This window comes from Heterodontus francisci, chromosome 16 (assembly GCF_036365525.1).
Source record: "Heterodontus francisci isolate sHetFra1 chromosome 16, sHetFra1.hap1, whole genome shotgun sequence".
In the NCBI taxonomy this organism is placed as follows: domain Eukaryota; kingdom Metazoa; phylum Chordata; class Chondrichthyes; order Heterodontiformes; family Heterodontidae; genus Heterodontus; species Heterodontus francisci.
In genome coordinates this window covers 18,807,531-18,827,074 of record NC_090386.1, presented here as the reverse complement: position 1 = coordinate 18,827,074, position 19,544 = coordinate 18,807,531, and the positions used below count along the sequence as shown (strand labels likewise).

At 45.1% G+C, this 19,544-nt stretch overlaps 1 protein-coding gene across 1 annotated transcript in view; it reads left to right on the top strand.

Moving 5' to 3' along the window:
• Positions 1-16,816, top strand: part of wfdc2 (WAP four-disulfide core domain 2) — a 269,502-nt gene extending 252,686 nt beyond the window's left edge. The window contains exon 25 of the mRNA XM_068048456.1: positions 16,339-16,816. Within this exon, the coding sequence (XP_067904557.1) occupies positions 16,339-16,472 (134 nt within the window). The 3' untranslated portion in view covers positions 16,473-16,816. The remainder of the gene's footprint in view (positions 1-16,338) is intronic.
• Positions 16,817-19,544: the final 2,728 nt, after the last annotated feature.

The window sequence follows — 19,544 nt, the reverse complement described above, 5'->3', positions numbered from 1 at the left end:
CTCACAGCTCAGACAGGTACAAGATACACTCACACCTCAGACAGATACAAGATACATTCACACCTCAGACAGGTATAAGATACACTCACACCTCAGACAGGTACAAGATACAAATGCACCTCAAACAGATACAAGATACACTCACACCTCAGACATGTACAAGATACACACACACCTCAGACAGGTACAAGATACAAACACACCTCAGACAGATACAAGATACACTCACACGTCAGACATGTACAAAATACACACACACCTCAGACAGATACAAGATACACACACACCTCAGACAGGTACAAGATACACTCACACCTCAGACAGGTACAAGATACAAACACACCTCAGACAGGTACAAGATACACAAGCACCTCAGACCGATACAAGATACAAACACACCACAGACAGATACAAAATACACACACTCCTCAGACAGGTACAAGATACACACGCACCTCAGACAGATACAAGATACACACACACCTCAGACAGGTACAAGATACAAACACACCTCAGACAGATACAAGATACACTGACACCTCAGACAGGTACATGATACACACACACCTCAGACAGGTACAAGATACACACACACCTCAGACAGGTACAAGATACAAACACACCTCAGACAGGTACATGATACACACACACCTCAGACAGGTACATGATACACACACACCTCAGACAGGTACAAGATACAAACACACCTCAGACAGGTACATGATACACACACACCTCAGAAAGGTACAAGATACACTGACACCTCAGACAGGTACAAGATACACTCACACCTCAGACAGGTGCAAGATACTTTCACACCTCAGACAGATACAAGACAGAAACACACCTCAGACAGATACAAGATACACTCACACCTCAGACAGATACAAGATACACTCACACCTGAGACAGGTACAAGATACACACACACACCTCAGACAGGTACAAGATACACTCACAGCTCAGACAGATACAAGATACACTCACACCTCAGACTGATACAAGATACACACACACACCTCAGACAGGTACAAGATACACTCACACCTCAGACTGATACAAGATACACACACACCTCAGACAGGTAAAACATACACACACACCTCAGACAGGTACAAGATACACTCACACCTCAGACTGATACAAGATACACTCACACCTCAGACAGATACAAGATACATTCACACCTCAGACAGGTACAAGATACACACACACCTCAGACAGATACAAGATACATTCACACCTCAGACAGGTACATGATACACACACACCTCAGACAGGTACAAGATACACTCACACCTCAGACAGTTGCAAGATACTTTCACACCTCAGACAGGTACAAGATAGAAACACACCTCAGACAGATACAAGATACACTCACACCTCAGACAGATACAAGATACAGTCACACCTCAGACAGGTACAAGATACACTCACACCTCAGACAGATACAAGATACATTCACACCTCAGACAGATACAAGATACACACACACCTCAGACAGATACAACATACACACACACCTCAGACAGGTACAAGATACACTCACACCTCAGACAGATACAAGATACATTCACACCTCAGACAGGTACAAGATACACACACACCTCAGACAGATACAAGATACATTCACACCTCAGACAGGTACATGATACACACACACCTCAGACAGGTACAAGATACACTCACACCTCAGACAGGTACAAGATACACTCACACCTCAGACTGGTACAAGATACTTTCACACCTCAGACAGATACAAGATAGAAACACACCTCAGACAGATACAAGATACACTCACACCTCAGACAGATACAAGATACACTCACACCTCAGACAGGTACAAGATACACTCACACCTCAGACAGGTACAAGATACACACACACCTCAGACAGGTACAAGATACAGTCACACCTCAGACAGATACAAGATACACTCACACCTCAGACAGGTACAAGATACACTCACACCTCAGACAGATACAAGATACACTCACACCTCAGACAGGTACAAGATACACACACAAACCTCAGACAGGTACAAGATACACTCACAGCTCAGACAGATACAAGATACACTCACACCTCAGACTGATACAAGATACACACACACCTCAGACAGGTACAAGATACACTCACACCTCAGACTGATACAAGATACACACACACCTCAGACAGGTACATGATACACTCACACCTCAGACAGATACAAGATACATTCACACCTCAGACAGGTACATGATACACACACACCTCAGACAGGTACAAGATACACACACACCTCAGACAGATACAAGATACATTCACACCTCAGACAGGTACATGATACACACACACCTCAGACAGGTACAAGATACACTCACACCTCAGACAGGTACAAGATACACACACACCTCAGACAGGTACAAGATACACTCAGACCTCAGACAGGTGCAAGATACACTCACACCTCAGACAGGTACAAGATACACACACACCTCAGACAGGTACAAGATACACTCACACCTCAGACAGGTGCAAGATACTTTCACACCTCAGACAGATACAAGATAGAAACACACCTCAGACAGATACAAGATACACTCACACCTCAGACAGATACAAGATACACTCACACCTCAGACAGGTACAAGATACACTCACACCTCAGACAGATACAAGATACACTCACACCTCAGACAGGTACAAGATACACACACACACCTCAGACAGGTACAAGATACACTCACAGCTCAGACAGATACAAGATACACTCACACCTCAGACTGATACAAGATACACACACACCTCAGACAGGTACAAGATACACTCACACCTCAGACTGATACAAGATACACACACACCTCAGACAGGTACAACATACACACACACCTCAGACAGGTACAAGATACACTCACACCTCAGACTGATACAAGATACACACACACCTCAGACAGATACAAGATACATTCACACCTCAGACAGGTACATGATACACACACACCTCAGACAGGTACAAGATACACTCACACCTCAGACAGGTGCAAGATACTTTCACACCTCAGACAGGTACAAGATAGAAACACACCTCAGACAGATACAAGATACACTCACACCTCAGACTGATACAAGATACACTCACACCTCAGACAGATACAAGATACATTCACACCTCAGACAGGTACAAGATACACACACACCTCAGACAGATACAAGATACATTCACACCTCAGACAGGTACATGATACACACACACCTCAGACAGGTACAAGATACACTCACACCTCAGACAGGTGCAAGATACTTTCACACCTCAGACAGGTACAAGATAGAAACACACCTCAGACAGATACAAGATACACTCACACCTCAGACAGGTACAAGATACACACACACCTCAGACAGATACAAGATACATTCACACCTCAGACAGGTACATGATACACACACACCTCAGACAGGTACAAGATACACTCACACCTCAGACAGGTGCAAGATACTTTCACACCTCAGACAGGTACAAGATAGAAACACACCTCAGACAGGTACAAGATACACTCACACCTCAGACAGATACAAGATACATTCACACCTCAGACAGGTACAAGATACACGCACACCTCAGACAGGTACAAGATACACTCACACCTCAGACAGGTGCAAGATACTTTCACACCTCAGACAGGTACAAGATAGAAACACACCTCAGACAGATACAAGATACACTCACAGCTCAGACAGATACAAGATACACTCACACCTCAGACAGATACAAGATACACTCACACCTCAGACTGATACAAGATACACACACACCTCAGACAGGTACAACATACACACACACCTCAGACAGGTACAAGATACACTCACACCTCAGACAGATACAAGATACACACACACCTCAGACAGATACAAGATACACTCACACCTGAGACAGGTACAAGATACTCTCACAGCTCAGACAGATACAAGATACACTCACACCTCAGACTGATACAAGATACACACACACCTCAGACAGGTACAAGATACACTCACACCTCAGACTGATACAAGATACACACACACCTCAGACAGGTAAAACATACACACACACCTCAGACAGGTACAAGATACACTCACACCTCAGACTGATACAAGATACACTCACACCTCAGACTGATACAAGATACATTCACACCTCAGACAGGTACAAGATACACACACACCTCAGACAGATACAAGATACATTCACACCTCAGACAGGTACATGATACACACACAGCTCAGACAGGTACAAGATACACTCACACCTCAGACAGGTGCAAGATACTTTCACACCTCAGACAGGTACAAGATAGAAACACACCTCAGACAGATACAAGATACACTCACACCTCAGACAGATACAAGATACACTCACACCTCAGACAGATACAAGATACATTCACACCTCAGACAGATACAAGATACACACACACCTCAGACAGATACAACATACACACACACCTCAGACAGGTACAAGATACACTCACACCTCAGACAGATACAAGATACATTCACACCTCAGACAGGTACAAGATACACACACACCTCAGACAGATACAAGATACATTCACACTTCAGACAGGTAAATGATACGCACACACCTCAGACAGATACAAGATACACTCACACCTCAGACAGGTACAAGATACACACACACCTCAGACAGGTACAAGATACACTCACACCTCAGACAGGTGCAAGATACTTTCACACCTCAGACAGATACAAGATAGAAACACACCTCAGACAGATACAAGATACACTCACACCTCAGACAGATACAAGATACACTCACACCTCAGACAGGTACAAGATACACTCACACCTCAGACAGATACAAGATACACTCACACCTCAGACAGCTACAAGATACACTCACACCTCAGACAGATACAAGATACACTCACACCTCAAACAGGTACAAGATACACACACACACCTCAGACAGGTACAAGATACACTCACAGCTCAGACAGATACAAGATACACTCACACCTCAGACTGATACAAGATACACACACACCTCAGACAGGTACAAGATACACTCACACCTCAGACTGATACAAGATACACACACACCTCAGACAGGTACAACATACACACACACCTCAGACAGGTACAAGATACACTCACACCTCAGACTGATACAAGATACACTCACACCTCAGACAGATACAAGATACATTCACACCTCAGACAGGTACAAGATACACACGCACCTCAGACAAATACAAGATACATTCACACCTCAGACAGGTACATGATACACACACACCTCAGACAGGTACAAGATACACTCACACCTCAGACAGGTGCAAGATACTTTCACACCTCAGACAGGTACAAGATAGAAATACACCTCAGACAGATACAAGATACACTCACACTTCAGACAGATACAAGATACACTCACACCTCAGACAGGTACAAGATACACTCACACCTCAGACAGATACAAGATACATTCACACCTCAGACAGATACAAGATACACACACACCTCAGACAGATGCAACATACACACACACCTCAGACAGGTACAAGATACACTCACACCTCAGACAGATACAAGATACATTCACACCTCAGACAGGTACAAGATACACACACACCTCAGACAGGTACAAGATACACTCACACCTCAGACAGGTGCAAGATACTTTCACACCTCAGACAGGTACAAGATAGAAACACACCTCAGACAGATACAAGATACACTCACAGCTCAGACAGATACAAGATACACTCACACCTCAGCCAGATACAAGATACACTCACACCTCAGACTGATACAAGATACACACACACCTCAGACAGGTACAACATACACACACACCTCAGACAGGTACAAGATACACTCACACCTCAGACAGATACAAGATACACACACACCTCAGACAGATACAACATACACACACACCTCAGACAGGTACTAGATACACTCACACCTCAGACAGATACAAGATACATTCACACCTCAGACAGGTACAAGATATACACACACCTCAGAGTGATACAAGATACATTCACACCTCAGACAGATACAAGATACATTCACACCTCAGACAGGTACAAGATACACACACACCTCAGACAGATACAAGATACATTCACACCTCAGACAGGTACAAGATACACACACACCTCAGACAGATACAAGATACATTCACACCTCAGACAGGTACAAGATACACACACACCTCAGACAGATACGACATACACTCACGTCTCAGACTATTGCAAGGTGCACACACACCTCAGATAGGTACAAGATACACTCACACCTCAGACTGATACAAGATACACACACACCTCAGACTATTGCAAGGTACATACACACCTCAGATAGGTGAAAGATACACAGATACCTGGAACAGGTACAAGGTACACCCCTCATACAGTTACAAAATACAGACATGCTTCGGACAGATCTAAGATGCATTCCTCAAACTGGAATAAGACACATAGGCACCTCAGACAGGTGGAAGATACACACTTCAGACAGGTGCAAGATAAACACACACCTCAGATATGTACAAGCTATACACATCAGGTGGGTGCAAGATACAAACACACCTCAGACAGGTATGTGATACACACCTCAGAAAGCTACAAAATACACACAAGATACATTCACACGTATGCAGGTGCAAGATCAGCGATAGTGCGAGCCAGGGGGCAGCTGGGCAGGTAAGTTTCAGTATAAAGTACTTACCTCGCGATTCAGCGGACACGGGGACTCCTGGGTAAGTAAACTTATATATTCGGGCAGTGGCTAAACCCGAAACACTACACGTGCAGTGTCTCCCACCCATCCTCCTCCTCTAACCAAAAAAAAGGACTCGTGTGTGGAGGGTTTGGTAAGGTAAGGTTTTCCTTTATTTATTTATTTATTTTTTAATCTCTTTTGTCAATTTAGAGCAGAGGGGATGGAAGCTAGGGCAGTTGCATGCTCCTCTTGCAGGATGTGGGAGGTGAGGGTCACCACTTGTGTCCCTGCTGACTTCACCTGTGAGAAGTGCACCCAACTCCAGCTCCTCACAGACCGCGTTAGGGAACTGGAGCTGGAGCTGGATGAACTTCGGATCATTCAGGAGGCTGAGGGGGTGATAGAGAGCAGTTATAGGGAAGTAGTGACACCTAAGTCACAGGATAAAGGTAGCTGGGTGACCGTCAGGGGAGGGAAAGGGAATAGGCGCACAGTGCAGGGATCCCCTGTGGCCGTTCCCCTCAATAATAAGTATACCGTTTTGGATACGGTTGGGGGGCGGGGGACCTACCAGGGGAAAGCCACAGCGGCCAGGTCTCTGGCACTGAGCCTGGCTCTGTGGTTCAGAACGGAAGGGGTGAGAATAGGAGAGCGATAGTGAAAGGAGATTCAATGGCTAGAGGAACAGACAGGAGATTCTGTGGTCACGAACGAGACTCCTGGATGGTATGTTGCCTCCCGGGTGCCAGAGTCAGGGATGCCTCGGATCGAGTCTACAGGATTCTTAAGGGAGAGGGGGAGTAGCCAGAGGTCGTGGTACACATCGGTACCAATGACATAGCTAGGAAAAGGGATGAGGACCTGAAAAGTGAATATAGGGAGTTAGGTTGGAAGTTAAAAGGCAGGACGAGCAGAGTAGTAATCTCAGGATTGATACCGGTGCCACGTGCTAGTGAGGCTAGAAACAGAGAGCGAGTGCAGCTGAACACGTGGCTACAGAGCTGGTGTAGGAGGGAGGGCTTCAGATATGTGGATCATTGGGATACCTTCTGGGGAAGGTGGGACCTGTACAAGAAGGACGGGTTGCATCTGAACTGGAGGAGCACCAATATCCTGGGCGGGAGGTTTGCTAAAGCTCTTCGGGAGGGTTTAAACTAGTTTGGCAGGGGGATGGGAACCGGAGCTACGGATCAGTGGATGGGGTAGCTGTTGAACAAGCAGATACAGAGTGCAGAGAGTCTGTGAGGAAGGTTAGACAGTTGACAGGGCAAAGTTGCAGCCAGTATGATGGGTTGAAGTGTGTCCATTTTAACGCAAGAAGTGTCAGGAATAAGGGTGATGAACTTAGAGCATGGATCAGTACTTGGAGCTACGATGTTGTGGCCATTACGGAGACTTGGATATCACAGGGGCAGGAATAGATGTTGGATGTTCCAGGGTTTAGATGTTTCAAAAGGAATAGGGAGGGAGGTAAAAGAGGTGGGGGAGTGGCATTGCTAATCAGGGATAGTATCACAGCTGCAGAAAGGGAGGTCGTCGAGGAGGGTTTGTCTACTGAGTCAGTATGGGTGGAAGTCAGAAACAGGAAAGGAGCAGTCACTTTATTGGGTGTTTTCTGTAGACCCCCCAATAGCAACAGAGACACGGCGGAACAGATTGGGAGGCAGATTTTGGAAAGGTGCAGAAGTAACAGGGTTGTTGTCATGGGTGACTTCAACTTCCCTAATATTGATTGGAACCTCCTTAGTGCAAATAGTTTGGATGGAGCAGTTTTTATCAGATGTGGCCAGGAAGGTTTCCTGACTCAATATGTAGAAAGGCTGACTTGAGGGGAGGCTATGTTGGATTTGGTGCTTGGCGACGAACTAGGCCAGGTGGCAGATCTCTCGGTGGGAGAGCATTTCGGTGATAGTGATCACAACTCCCTGACCTTTACTATAGTCATGGAGAGGGACAGGAGCAGACGGGATGGGAAAATATTTAATTGGGGGAGGGGGAATTACAATGCTATTAGGCAGGAACTGGGGAGAATAAATTGGGAACAGATGTTCTCAGGGAAATGCACAACAGAAATGTGGAGGTTGTTTAGGGACCACTTGCTGCGACTGCTGGATAGGTTTGTCCCGATGAGGCAAGGAAGGGATGGTAGGGTGAAGGAACCTTGGATGACAAGAGATGTGGAACAGCTAGTCAAGAGGAAGAAGGAAGCTTACTTAAGGTTGAGGAAGCAAGGATCAGACAGGGCTCTAGAGGGTTACAAGGTAGCCAGGAAGGAACTGAAAAATGGACTTAGGAGAGCTAGAAGGGGACATGAAAAAGTCTTGGCGGGTAGTATTAAGGAAAATCCCAAGGCGTTCTACACTTATGTGAGGAACAAGAGGATGGACAGAGTGAGGGTAGGGCCGATCAGGGATAGTGGAGGGAACTTGTGCCTGGAGTCGGAGGAGGTAGGGGAGGTCCTAAATGAATACTTTGCTTCAGTATTCACTAGTGAGAGGGACCTGGTCGTTTGTGAGGACAGCGTGAAACAGGCTGATATGCTCGAACAGGTTGATGTTAAGAGGGAGGATGTGCTGGAAATTTTGAATGATATGAGGACAGATAAGTCCCTGGGGCCAGACGGGATGTACCCAAGGATATTAAGGAAAGCGAGGGAAGAGATTGCCGCGCCTTTGGCAATGATCTTTGCATCCTCACTGTCCACTGGAGTAGTACCAGATGATTGGAGGGTGGCAAATGTTATTCCCTTGTTCAAGAAAGGGAATAGGGATAACCCTGGGAATTATAGACCAGTCAGTCTTACGTCGGTGGTGGGCAAATTATTGGAGAGGATTCTGAGAGACAGGGTTTATGATTATTTGGAAAAGCATGGTTTGATTAGAGACAGTCAGCATGGCTTTGTGAGGGGCAGGTCATGCCTCACAAGCCTTATTGAATTCTTTGAAGATGTGACAAAACACATTGATGAAGGAAGAGCAGTGGATGTGGTGTCTATGGATTTTAGCAAGGCGTTTGATAAGGTTCCCCATGGTAGGCTCATTCAGAAAGTAAGGAGGCATGGGATACAGGGAAAGTTGGCTGTCTGGATACAAAATTGGCTGGCCCATAGAAGACAGAGGGTGGTAGTAGATGGAAAGTATTTAGCATGGAGCTCGGTGACCAGTGGTGTTCCGCAGGGATCTGTTCTGGGACCTCTGCTCTTTGTGATTTTTATAAATGACTTGGATGAGGAAGTGGAAGGCTGTGTTAGTAAGTTTGCCGATGACACGAAGGTTGCTGGAGTTGTGGATAGTGTGGAAGGCTGTTGTAGGTTGCAACGGGACATTGACAGGATGCAGAGCTGGGCTGAGAAGTGGCAGATGGAGTTCAACCTGGAAAAGTGTGAAGTGATTCATTTTGGAAGGTCAACTTTGAATGCAGAATACAGGCTTAAAGACAGGATTCTTGGTAGTGTGAAGGAACAGAGGGATCTTGGGTCCATGTCCATAGATCGCTCAAAGTTGCTACCCAAGTTGATAGAGTTGTTAAGAAGGCGTATGGTGTGTTGGCTTTCATTAACAGGGGGATTGAGTTTGAGAGCCGCGAGGTTATGCTGCAGCTCTATAAAGCCCTGGTTAGACCACACTTGGAATATTGTGTTCAGTTCTGGTCGCCTCATTATAGGAAGGATGTGGAAGCTTTAGACAGGGTGCAGAAGAGATTTACCAGGATGCTGCCTGGACTGGAGGGCATGTCTTATGAAGAAAGGTTGAGGGAGCTAGGGCTTTTCTCATTGGAGCGAAGAAGGATGAGAGGTGACTTGATAGAGGGGTACAAGATGATGAGAGGCATAGATAGAGTGGATAGCCAGAGACTTTTTCCCAGGGCGGAAAGGGCTATCACCAGGGGGCATAATTTTAAGATGATTGGAGGAAGTTTCGGGGAGATGTCAGAGGTAGGCTCTTTACACAGAGAGTGGTGGGCGCGTGGAATGCGCTGCCAGCGGTGGTAGTAGAAGCAGATACATTAGGGGCATTTAAGCGACTCTTGGATAGGTACATGGATGATAGTAGAATGAAGGGTATGTAGGTAGTTTGATCTTAGAATAGGTTAATGGTTCGGCCCAACATCGTGGGCCGAAGGGCCTGTACTGTGCTGTACTGTTCTATGTTCTATGTTCTTTAAGATACTCATGGACATCGAACAGGTTCAGGATACATTCGTACATCAGACAGGTTCAAGATTCCCCCACACCTAAGGCAGGTACAAGATACATGTACACCTGAGATATGTACAAGATACACAAATAATTGGGACATGTACATGATATACTCAGACCTCAGACAGAACATAACAACAAAGAACATAAGAAACTGCTGCAAGAGTAAACCATACAGCCCCGTTGAGTTGCTCCGCCATTCAATATGATCATGGCTGATCTTGGATTTCAACTCCACTTTCCCGCTTGCTCCCCATATCCCTTGATTCCCTGAGAGACCAAAAATCTGTCTATCCCAGCCTTAAATGTAGTCAACGATGGAGCATCCATAACCCTCTGGGGTAGAGAATTCCAAAGATTCCCAGCCCTTTGAGTGAAGAAATTTCTCCTCACTTCACTCGTAAATGACTGTGCCCCACTTTCTAGCTTCCCCTGCTGGGGAAACAACCTCTCAGTGTCTACCTGTCAAGCCCCTTCAGAATCTTGTAAGTTTCAATGACATCACCTCTCATTCTTCTAAACTCCAGAGAATATAGGTCCAATTTACTTAACCTTTCATCATTGGACAACCCTCTCATCCCAGAGACCAATCAAGTGAACCTTTGCTGTACTGACTTCAGTACAAGTATATTCTTCCTTAAATATGGAGACCAAAACTGCACACAGTATTCCAGGTGTGGTCTCACCAAAGCCGTATACAATTGTAGCAAGACCTCTTTATTCTTGTACTCCAAGCTCCTTGAATTAAAGGCCAACGTGACATTTACCTTCCTAATTGCTTGCTGTACCTGCATGCAACTTTCTGTGTTCCTTGTACGAATGCACCCAAGTCTCTCTGAACATCAACATTTACATAGAACCATAGAAATGTTATGGCACAGAAGGAGGCTATTCAGCCTGTCATGTCTGTGCCATCTAATAAAAAAAAACTAGCCGCCCAATCTAATCCCACCTTCCAGCACCTGGCGCATAGCCTTGCCCATTACAGCACTTCAGGTGCATGTCCAGGTACCTTTTGAAAGAACTGAGGGTTTCTGCTTCCACCACCGATCGCAGTAAATTCCAGACACCCACCACCCTCTGGGTGAAAAAGTTTTTCCTCATGTCCCCTCTAATCCTTCTACCAATCACCTTAAATCTGTGCCCCCTGGTAATTGACCTCTCTGCTCAGGGAAACAGGTCTTTCCTGTCTGCTCTATCTAGGCCCTTCATAATTTTGTACACCTCAATTAAGTCACCCCTCAGCCTACTCTGTTCAAGGAAAAAAACCCTTGCATATCCAATCTTTCCTCATAGCTGCAACTTTCAAGTCCTGCAACCATCTTGTAAATCTCCTGTGTACTCTCTCCACAGCAACTATGTCCTTTCTGTAATGTGGTGACCAGAACTGTCCGCAATGTTCCAGCTGTGGCCTAACCAGCGTTTTATACAGTTCCAGCATTACATCCCTGCTTTTGTATACTACACGTCGGCCAATAAAGGAAAGCATTCCATTTGCCTTCTTCACCACTCTATCAACCCGTCCTGCCACCTTCAGGGACCTGTGGACATGCACTCCAAGGTCTCTCACTTCTTCCACCCTGCTCAATATCCTCCTGTTTATTGTATATTCCCTCGCTTTATTTGCCCTCCCCAAATGCATTACCTCACACTTCTCTGGATTGAATTCCATTTACCACTTTTCCATCCACTCAACCAAACCATTGATATTATTCTGGAGTCTACAGCTATCCTCCTCACTATCAACTACACGGCCAATTTTTGTGTCATCTGCAACTTTCCCAATCATGCCTTCCACATTTAAGTCCAAATCATTAATATATACCACAAACAGCAAGGAACCCAACATTGAGCCCTGTGGAATGCCACTGGAAACCGCCTTCCATTTACAAAACATCTGTCCTTGTCTCCTGTCCCTGAGCCAATTTTAGATCCAACTCATCACATTCCCCCATATCCCATAGGCTTTTATTTTTCTGGCCAGTCTTCCATGTGGGACCTTGTCAAATGCCTTACTAAAATCCATGTTAGCCACATATTTTATACCTCACAAAGGAACAAAGTACACACACAACTCAGACAAGTACAAGATACACAAATAAATGGAAAATTTACAAAATATACTCACACCTCAAACAGGAACTAAATACACAGATAATTGAGAAATGTATAAGATATACTCACACCTAAGACAGATACAAGATACACAGACAACTGGGACAGGTACAAGATACAAACACAGATTCAAGATAAACAACTCAGATAGGTACAATATACACTCACACCTCAGATGGATAGGAGCTACACACACACACACATCAGACAGCTGATAGATAGACACACATCTCTGACACACACATGTTTGAGTTGTATGTGTATCTTGTGCCTGTCAGAGGTGTGTGTCTAAGACAGGTACATCTCAGACAGCTACAAGGTACAGACATGCTTCAGATAGGTATGAGATTCACAAACAACTGGGACAGGGACACAATACACTCACATCTCAGACAGGAAAAAAAACAAAGCCTACATGATGCCCAACATAAACCCAATAGCTAAGACACTGCATGACCTGAAAGTAGCCAAGACAGCCGAGGAGAGGGAGATACTGTACAAACAAACATGGGATCAGCTTATGTCAAGAAATCCAAACTGCCTGTGACAAAGGAAATCTACGAGCCATGAACAAAGGGATCAACAGGCCGCTTGGTCCTGCCATCACCAAAATTGTTCCCCTGAAGTTGGCAGACGGTGACGTACTCACTGACAGCAGTAAAAAGATGTCCCACTGGGCTGAACACTATTGTGAGCTGTACTCCTGTGAGTCAGACTCTGTGCGCAATGCCCTCCCACAATTTCCTGTCATGGATGAGTTAGATGAAGATCCCTCATCACTGGAGCTCAAGAAAGCCAAAGATCGCCCCGTGAACAGAGGGCAGCGGGCAAGGACGGAATCCCAGCTGAACTACTCAAGTACGGAAAGTCCCATCTATAGCCACACCTTTATAACCTTCTCCTTCTCTGCTGGAAAATAGGCTGTGTTCCACAGGAGATGCGTGATGTCAAAATCATCACAATATAGAAAAACAAATGTTACAGAGGAGACTGCAATAACTGTCGAGGATCTCACTCCTTAGTGTCACGGGGAAGGCCTTTGCTAGGGTCATAATTAAAAGACTCATTTACTTGCAGAAGGAGTGCAGTGCGGTTTCCATGCCGGTAGATCTACTGTGGACATGATCTTCTCCATATGCCAATTACAAGAGAAGTGTAGGGAACAGAGTAAACCCGTTTACCTTACTTTTGTAGATCTCACTAAGGCATTTGACATTATCAGCAGAGCAGGCCTCAACAAGATTTTGGGAAAAACTGGCTGTCCATTGAAGCTGCTCAGTCTAATCCGCTCCTTCCATGACAACATGCACTGCACTGTACAGTTTGATGGCTCCACTTCCGACAGTGAAGAATGGAGTGAAACAGGATTGTGAATTAGCCCCCAATCTGTTTGACATCTTCTTCTCCATGCTCCTGACCTTCACCTTCCTTGCAGATATGGAAGGAGTCCACTTGCACAGTAGGTCAGACGGCAAGCTCAACAATCTATCAAGACTGAAAGCAAAGACAAAAACACATCTGCCCTGATCAGAGAACTCCTCGACGCTGATGATACTGCACTAGTCACTCACACAGAAACTCAGCTACAAAGACTGTCTGTCTCTCCCATGCCTTGTTCTCCTTGACTTTCAGTGTCAAGAAAAATGTAGTCAATGGACAAGGTTTTGCATCTCTGCCCTGATCACACTAAAAAATGCTCCACTGGAAGTGGTTAGTAAATTCTGCTACCTTGGGTCCACAGTGACAATCTGTCCCTTGATGCAGAGCTCGATACACACATTGGGAAAGCAGCTACCACCTTTGTCTGACTCACAAAATGCACATGGGATAACACCAAGCTGACCCTTAGAACCAAGCTAATGGTTTATAAGGCCAGTATTCTCAGAACCTCGCTGTATGGCTGTGAAACATGGGCAACCTACAGCTACCAGGAAAAGCAGCTCAATAATTTCCATCGTCACTGTCTGAGGTGCATTGTGGGTATATCCTGGCTGGACAAAATCACAAACGTGGCAGTCCTCTCAAAAGCAGAGCTCCCAAGTGTGTTGGCAGTAATCAAATAGAGCCAGCTTTGGTGGATTGGACTCACCTACAGAATGGAAGATGGTCGCACACCCAAGGACCTTCTGTATGGTGAGGTAGCTAGGGCCAGATGACCAGTGGGGCACCCAAAACTCCGCTTCAAGGATGTTTGCAATTGTGACATGAAGGCCCTAAATGTCGACTATCACACTTGGGAGTCACTAGCTGGCAAAAGAGGGAAATGGCGACACATCCTGTGGACTGGTGTGCACTACCACAACGACCAGTTGCTACAGCAGCTTGGCAACAGGGCACCAACGTCAAAAACAACAACTTGCAGCATCACCTGGCAGTTTCACATGCAGTACTTGTGGCAGAACCTGCCTCTCAAGAATTGGCTTTCACAGCCATTAGCAAAGGTGCACCAAGAGAAGACAGCCCACCTAAATGGATTGTTTGCTGCGTGCCCATTATCTTTAATAGATGGAAGGATGCCAAACAAGATACACTCGCACCTCAGACAGGTACAAGATACACACACATTTCAGCTAGGTGGAAGATACAGGCATCAAAAGCATACAAGAAACACAGACAGGTACAAGATACACACAGAACATGTACAGGTAAAAGATACATATCTCAGACAGGTACAAGATACAATCATATCTCATACAGGTATGAGATACACACCTCAGACAGGTGCAAGATACACACGGGCCTGAAACAGGTACGAAATACACACCTCAAGGAGTTACAAGATGCACACTTTAAACAGGTACAATTTGCACACCATCGACAGGTACAAGTTACATTCACCCCCTCAGATGGGTGCAAAATACGCTCACACCTCAGACAGCTGCAAGGTACACACAGACCTGAAATAGGTACAAGATACATAACTCAGAGAGGTACGAGATGCACACCTCAAACAGGGATAATTTGCACACCCCAGACAGGAACAAGATATATACACACATATCAGACAGGTGCAACATACACACCTCAAACAGGGATAATTTGCACACCCCAGACAGGAACAAGATATATACACACATATCAGACAGGTGCAACATACACACCTCAAACAGGTACAATGTACAGGTAATGGTTATTCACTCTATACTCTCAGTGTTTGTTCCCACTGTCGACATCAGATTTATGCTGGTGATATATGTCTGCATTTTACTCCTTCAAGGGTGACAGTGTGAGGGTGAGGGGAGGCCTCCTGTTGCTCGTACATGTGCCCAATATGTTCAATTCATGACTTGCACACTTTTGTGTTCTCACAGTGAAACCAGGAAGGTGCTCCCTGCCCCGTGGAACTAAGATGTGTGCTGAGTTTTGCCATCATGATGGCGACTGTCCAGAGGAAGAGAAATGCTGCAAAACTACCTGTGGGCATGCCTGCTCGGAGCCCTGTTAGTTACATTTAGTGCCCTGTTAAAGCTATGTTACTGCTTATTAGTGCCCTGTTAGTGCCTCCTTGAAATATTGTTAGTGCTGTATCATTACCCTGTTGATCCCTGTTAGAGTATTGCTGGAGTTCTACTGGAGCTCTGCAGGAATCCTATAAGAGCCCTGCTGGAACCCTGTTGGAGTTCTGCTTCCAACATCATTCCCAGAAGCAGCATATTCCCGATCTTGCTCAAACAATTCTTCAAACTCATTCTATATTAGTTATCTCTCTGCCAGGAAGTCTTACTGCTTCATAGAAAAGAAATGGCTGTCAGATCTGGAAATTTCCAGACCCATTTTAAGTAAAATAAAAATAGATGAATCTCATTTGTTTCTTCTCCGAGCAGGAAAGTAATCTTCAGATACTTCAATAGTCTTTCTGACGATCAGAAGAAAATAAATTGGAGTGTTACTTAGAATCGTTGTGTTGGGCAGGACATAATGCAATATTTTCCAGAAAGGAATCAAACCCCACTTTATAAATGGGGACAGTGTGTTCGCCCACATTAACACAACAACAAACATGACAGTGTATTCCACACATTCTTCTTTGGCCTCCTTATCTCGAGAGACAATGGATACGCGCCAGGAGGTGGTCAGTGGTTTGTGAAGCAGCACCTGGAGTGGCTATAAAGGCCAATTCTAGAGTGACAGGCTCTTCCACAGGTGCTGCAGAGAAATTTGTTTGTCGGGGCTGTTGCACAGTTGGCTCTCCCCTTGCGCCTCTGTCTTTTTTCCTGCCAACTACTAAGTCTCTTCGACTCGCCACATTTTAGCCCCGTCTTTATGGCTGCCCGCCAGCTCTGGCGAACGCTGGCAACTGACTCCCACAACTTGTGATCAATATCACAGGATTACATGTCGCGTTTGCAGACATCTTTAAAGCGGAGACATGGACGGCCGGTGGGTCTGATACCAGTGGCGAGCTCGCTGGACAATGTGTCTTTGGGGATCCTGCCATCTTCCATGCGGCTCACATGGCCAAGCCATCTCAAGCGCCGCTGACTCAGTAGTGTGTACAAGCTGGGGATGTTGGCCGCCTCGAGGACTTCTGTGTTGGAGATACGGTCCTGCCACCTGATGCCAAGTATTCTCCGGAGGCAGCGAAGATGGAATGAATTGAGATAAAAACAAGAAATGCTGGAATCACTCAGCAAGTCTGGCAGCATCTGTGGAAAGAGAAGCAGAGTTAAAGTTTCGGGTCAGTGACCCTTCATCGGAATGAATTGAGACTCACTCTTGGCTGACATACGTTGTCAAGGCCTCGCTGCCATGGAGCAAGGTACTGAGGGCACAGGTCTGATACACTCGGACATTTGTGTTCCGTGTCAGTGCGCCATTTTCCCACACTCTCTTGGCCAGTCTGGACATAGGAGTGGAAGCCTTTCCCATGCGCTTGTTGATTTCTGCATCTAGAGACAGGTTACTGGTGATAGTTGAGCCTAGGTAGGTGAACTCTTGAACCACTTCCAGAGCGTGGTCGCCAATATTGATGGATGGAGCATTTCTGACGTCCTGCCCCATGATGTTCGTTTTCTTGAGGCTGATGGTTAGACCAAATTCATTGCAGGCAGCCGCAAACCTGTCGATGAGACTCTGCAGGCACTCTTCAGTGTGAGATGTTAAAGCAGCATCGTCAACAAACAGCAGTTCCCTGATGAGGACTTTCCGTACTTTGGACTTCGCTCTTCGACGGGCAAGGTTGAACAACCTGCCCCCTGATCTTATGTGTCGGAAAATTCCTTCTTCAGAGGACTTGAACGCATGTGAAAGCAGCAGGGAGAAGAAAATCCCAAAAAGAGTGGGTGCGAGAACACAGCCCTGTTTCACGCCACTAAGGATAGGAAAGGGCTCTGATGAGGAGCCACCATGTTGAATTGTGCCTTTCATATTGTCATGGAATGAGGTGAGGATACTTAGTAGCTTTGGTGGGCATCCAATCTTTTCTAGTAGTCTGAAGAGACCAAGTCTGCTGACAAGGTCAAAGGCTTTGGTGAGATCAATGAAAGCAATGTAGAGGGGCATCTGTTCGTGGCATTTCTCCTGCATCTGAAGAAGGGAGAACAGCATGTCAACGGTCGATCTCTCTGCACACATTAAGCCATCAATAAATATTAGAGTGTGTTCGCCCACATTAACACAACAATAAATATTACTGTGTTCCCCACATTAAGCCAACTATAAATATAGGAGTAAAAGCAAAATACTGGAAGTATGGAAATCTGAAATAAAAACAAGAAATGCTGGAATCACTCAGCAGGTCTGGCAGCATTATATAAATATAGGAGTGTGTTCCCACATTAACAAATCTATAAATATTACAGTGTGTTACCCACATTAACAAAACCATAAACATTAGAGTGTGTTCCCCACAACAACCCAACAATAAATATTACAGTGTGTTCACCCACATTAACACAACAATAAATATTACAGTGTGTTCACCCACATTAACACAACAATAAATATTACAGTGTGTTACCCACATTAACAAAACCATAAACATTAGAGTGTGTTCCCCACAACAACCCAACAATACATATGACAGTGTGTTCACCCACATTAACACAACAATAAATATTACAGTGTGTTCACCCACATGAACACAACAATAAACATTACAGTGTGTTCCCCACATTAACACAAGAATAAATATTACAGTGTGTTCCCCACATTAACACAACAATAAATATTACAGTGTGTTCCCCACATTAACACAACAATAGACATTACAGTGTGTTCCCCACATTAACACAAGAATAAATATTACAGTGTGTTCCCCACATTAACACAACAATAAATATTACAGTGTGTTCCCCACATTAACACAACAATAAATATTACAGTGTGTTCCCCACATTAGCACAACAATAAATATTACAGTGTGTTCACCCACATTAACACAACAATAAATATTACAGTGTGTTCCCCACAACAACCCAACAATAAATATTACAATGTGTTCACCCATATGAACACAACAATAAACATTACAGTGTGTTCCCCACATTAACACAAGAATAAATATTACAGTGTGTTC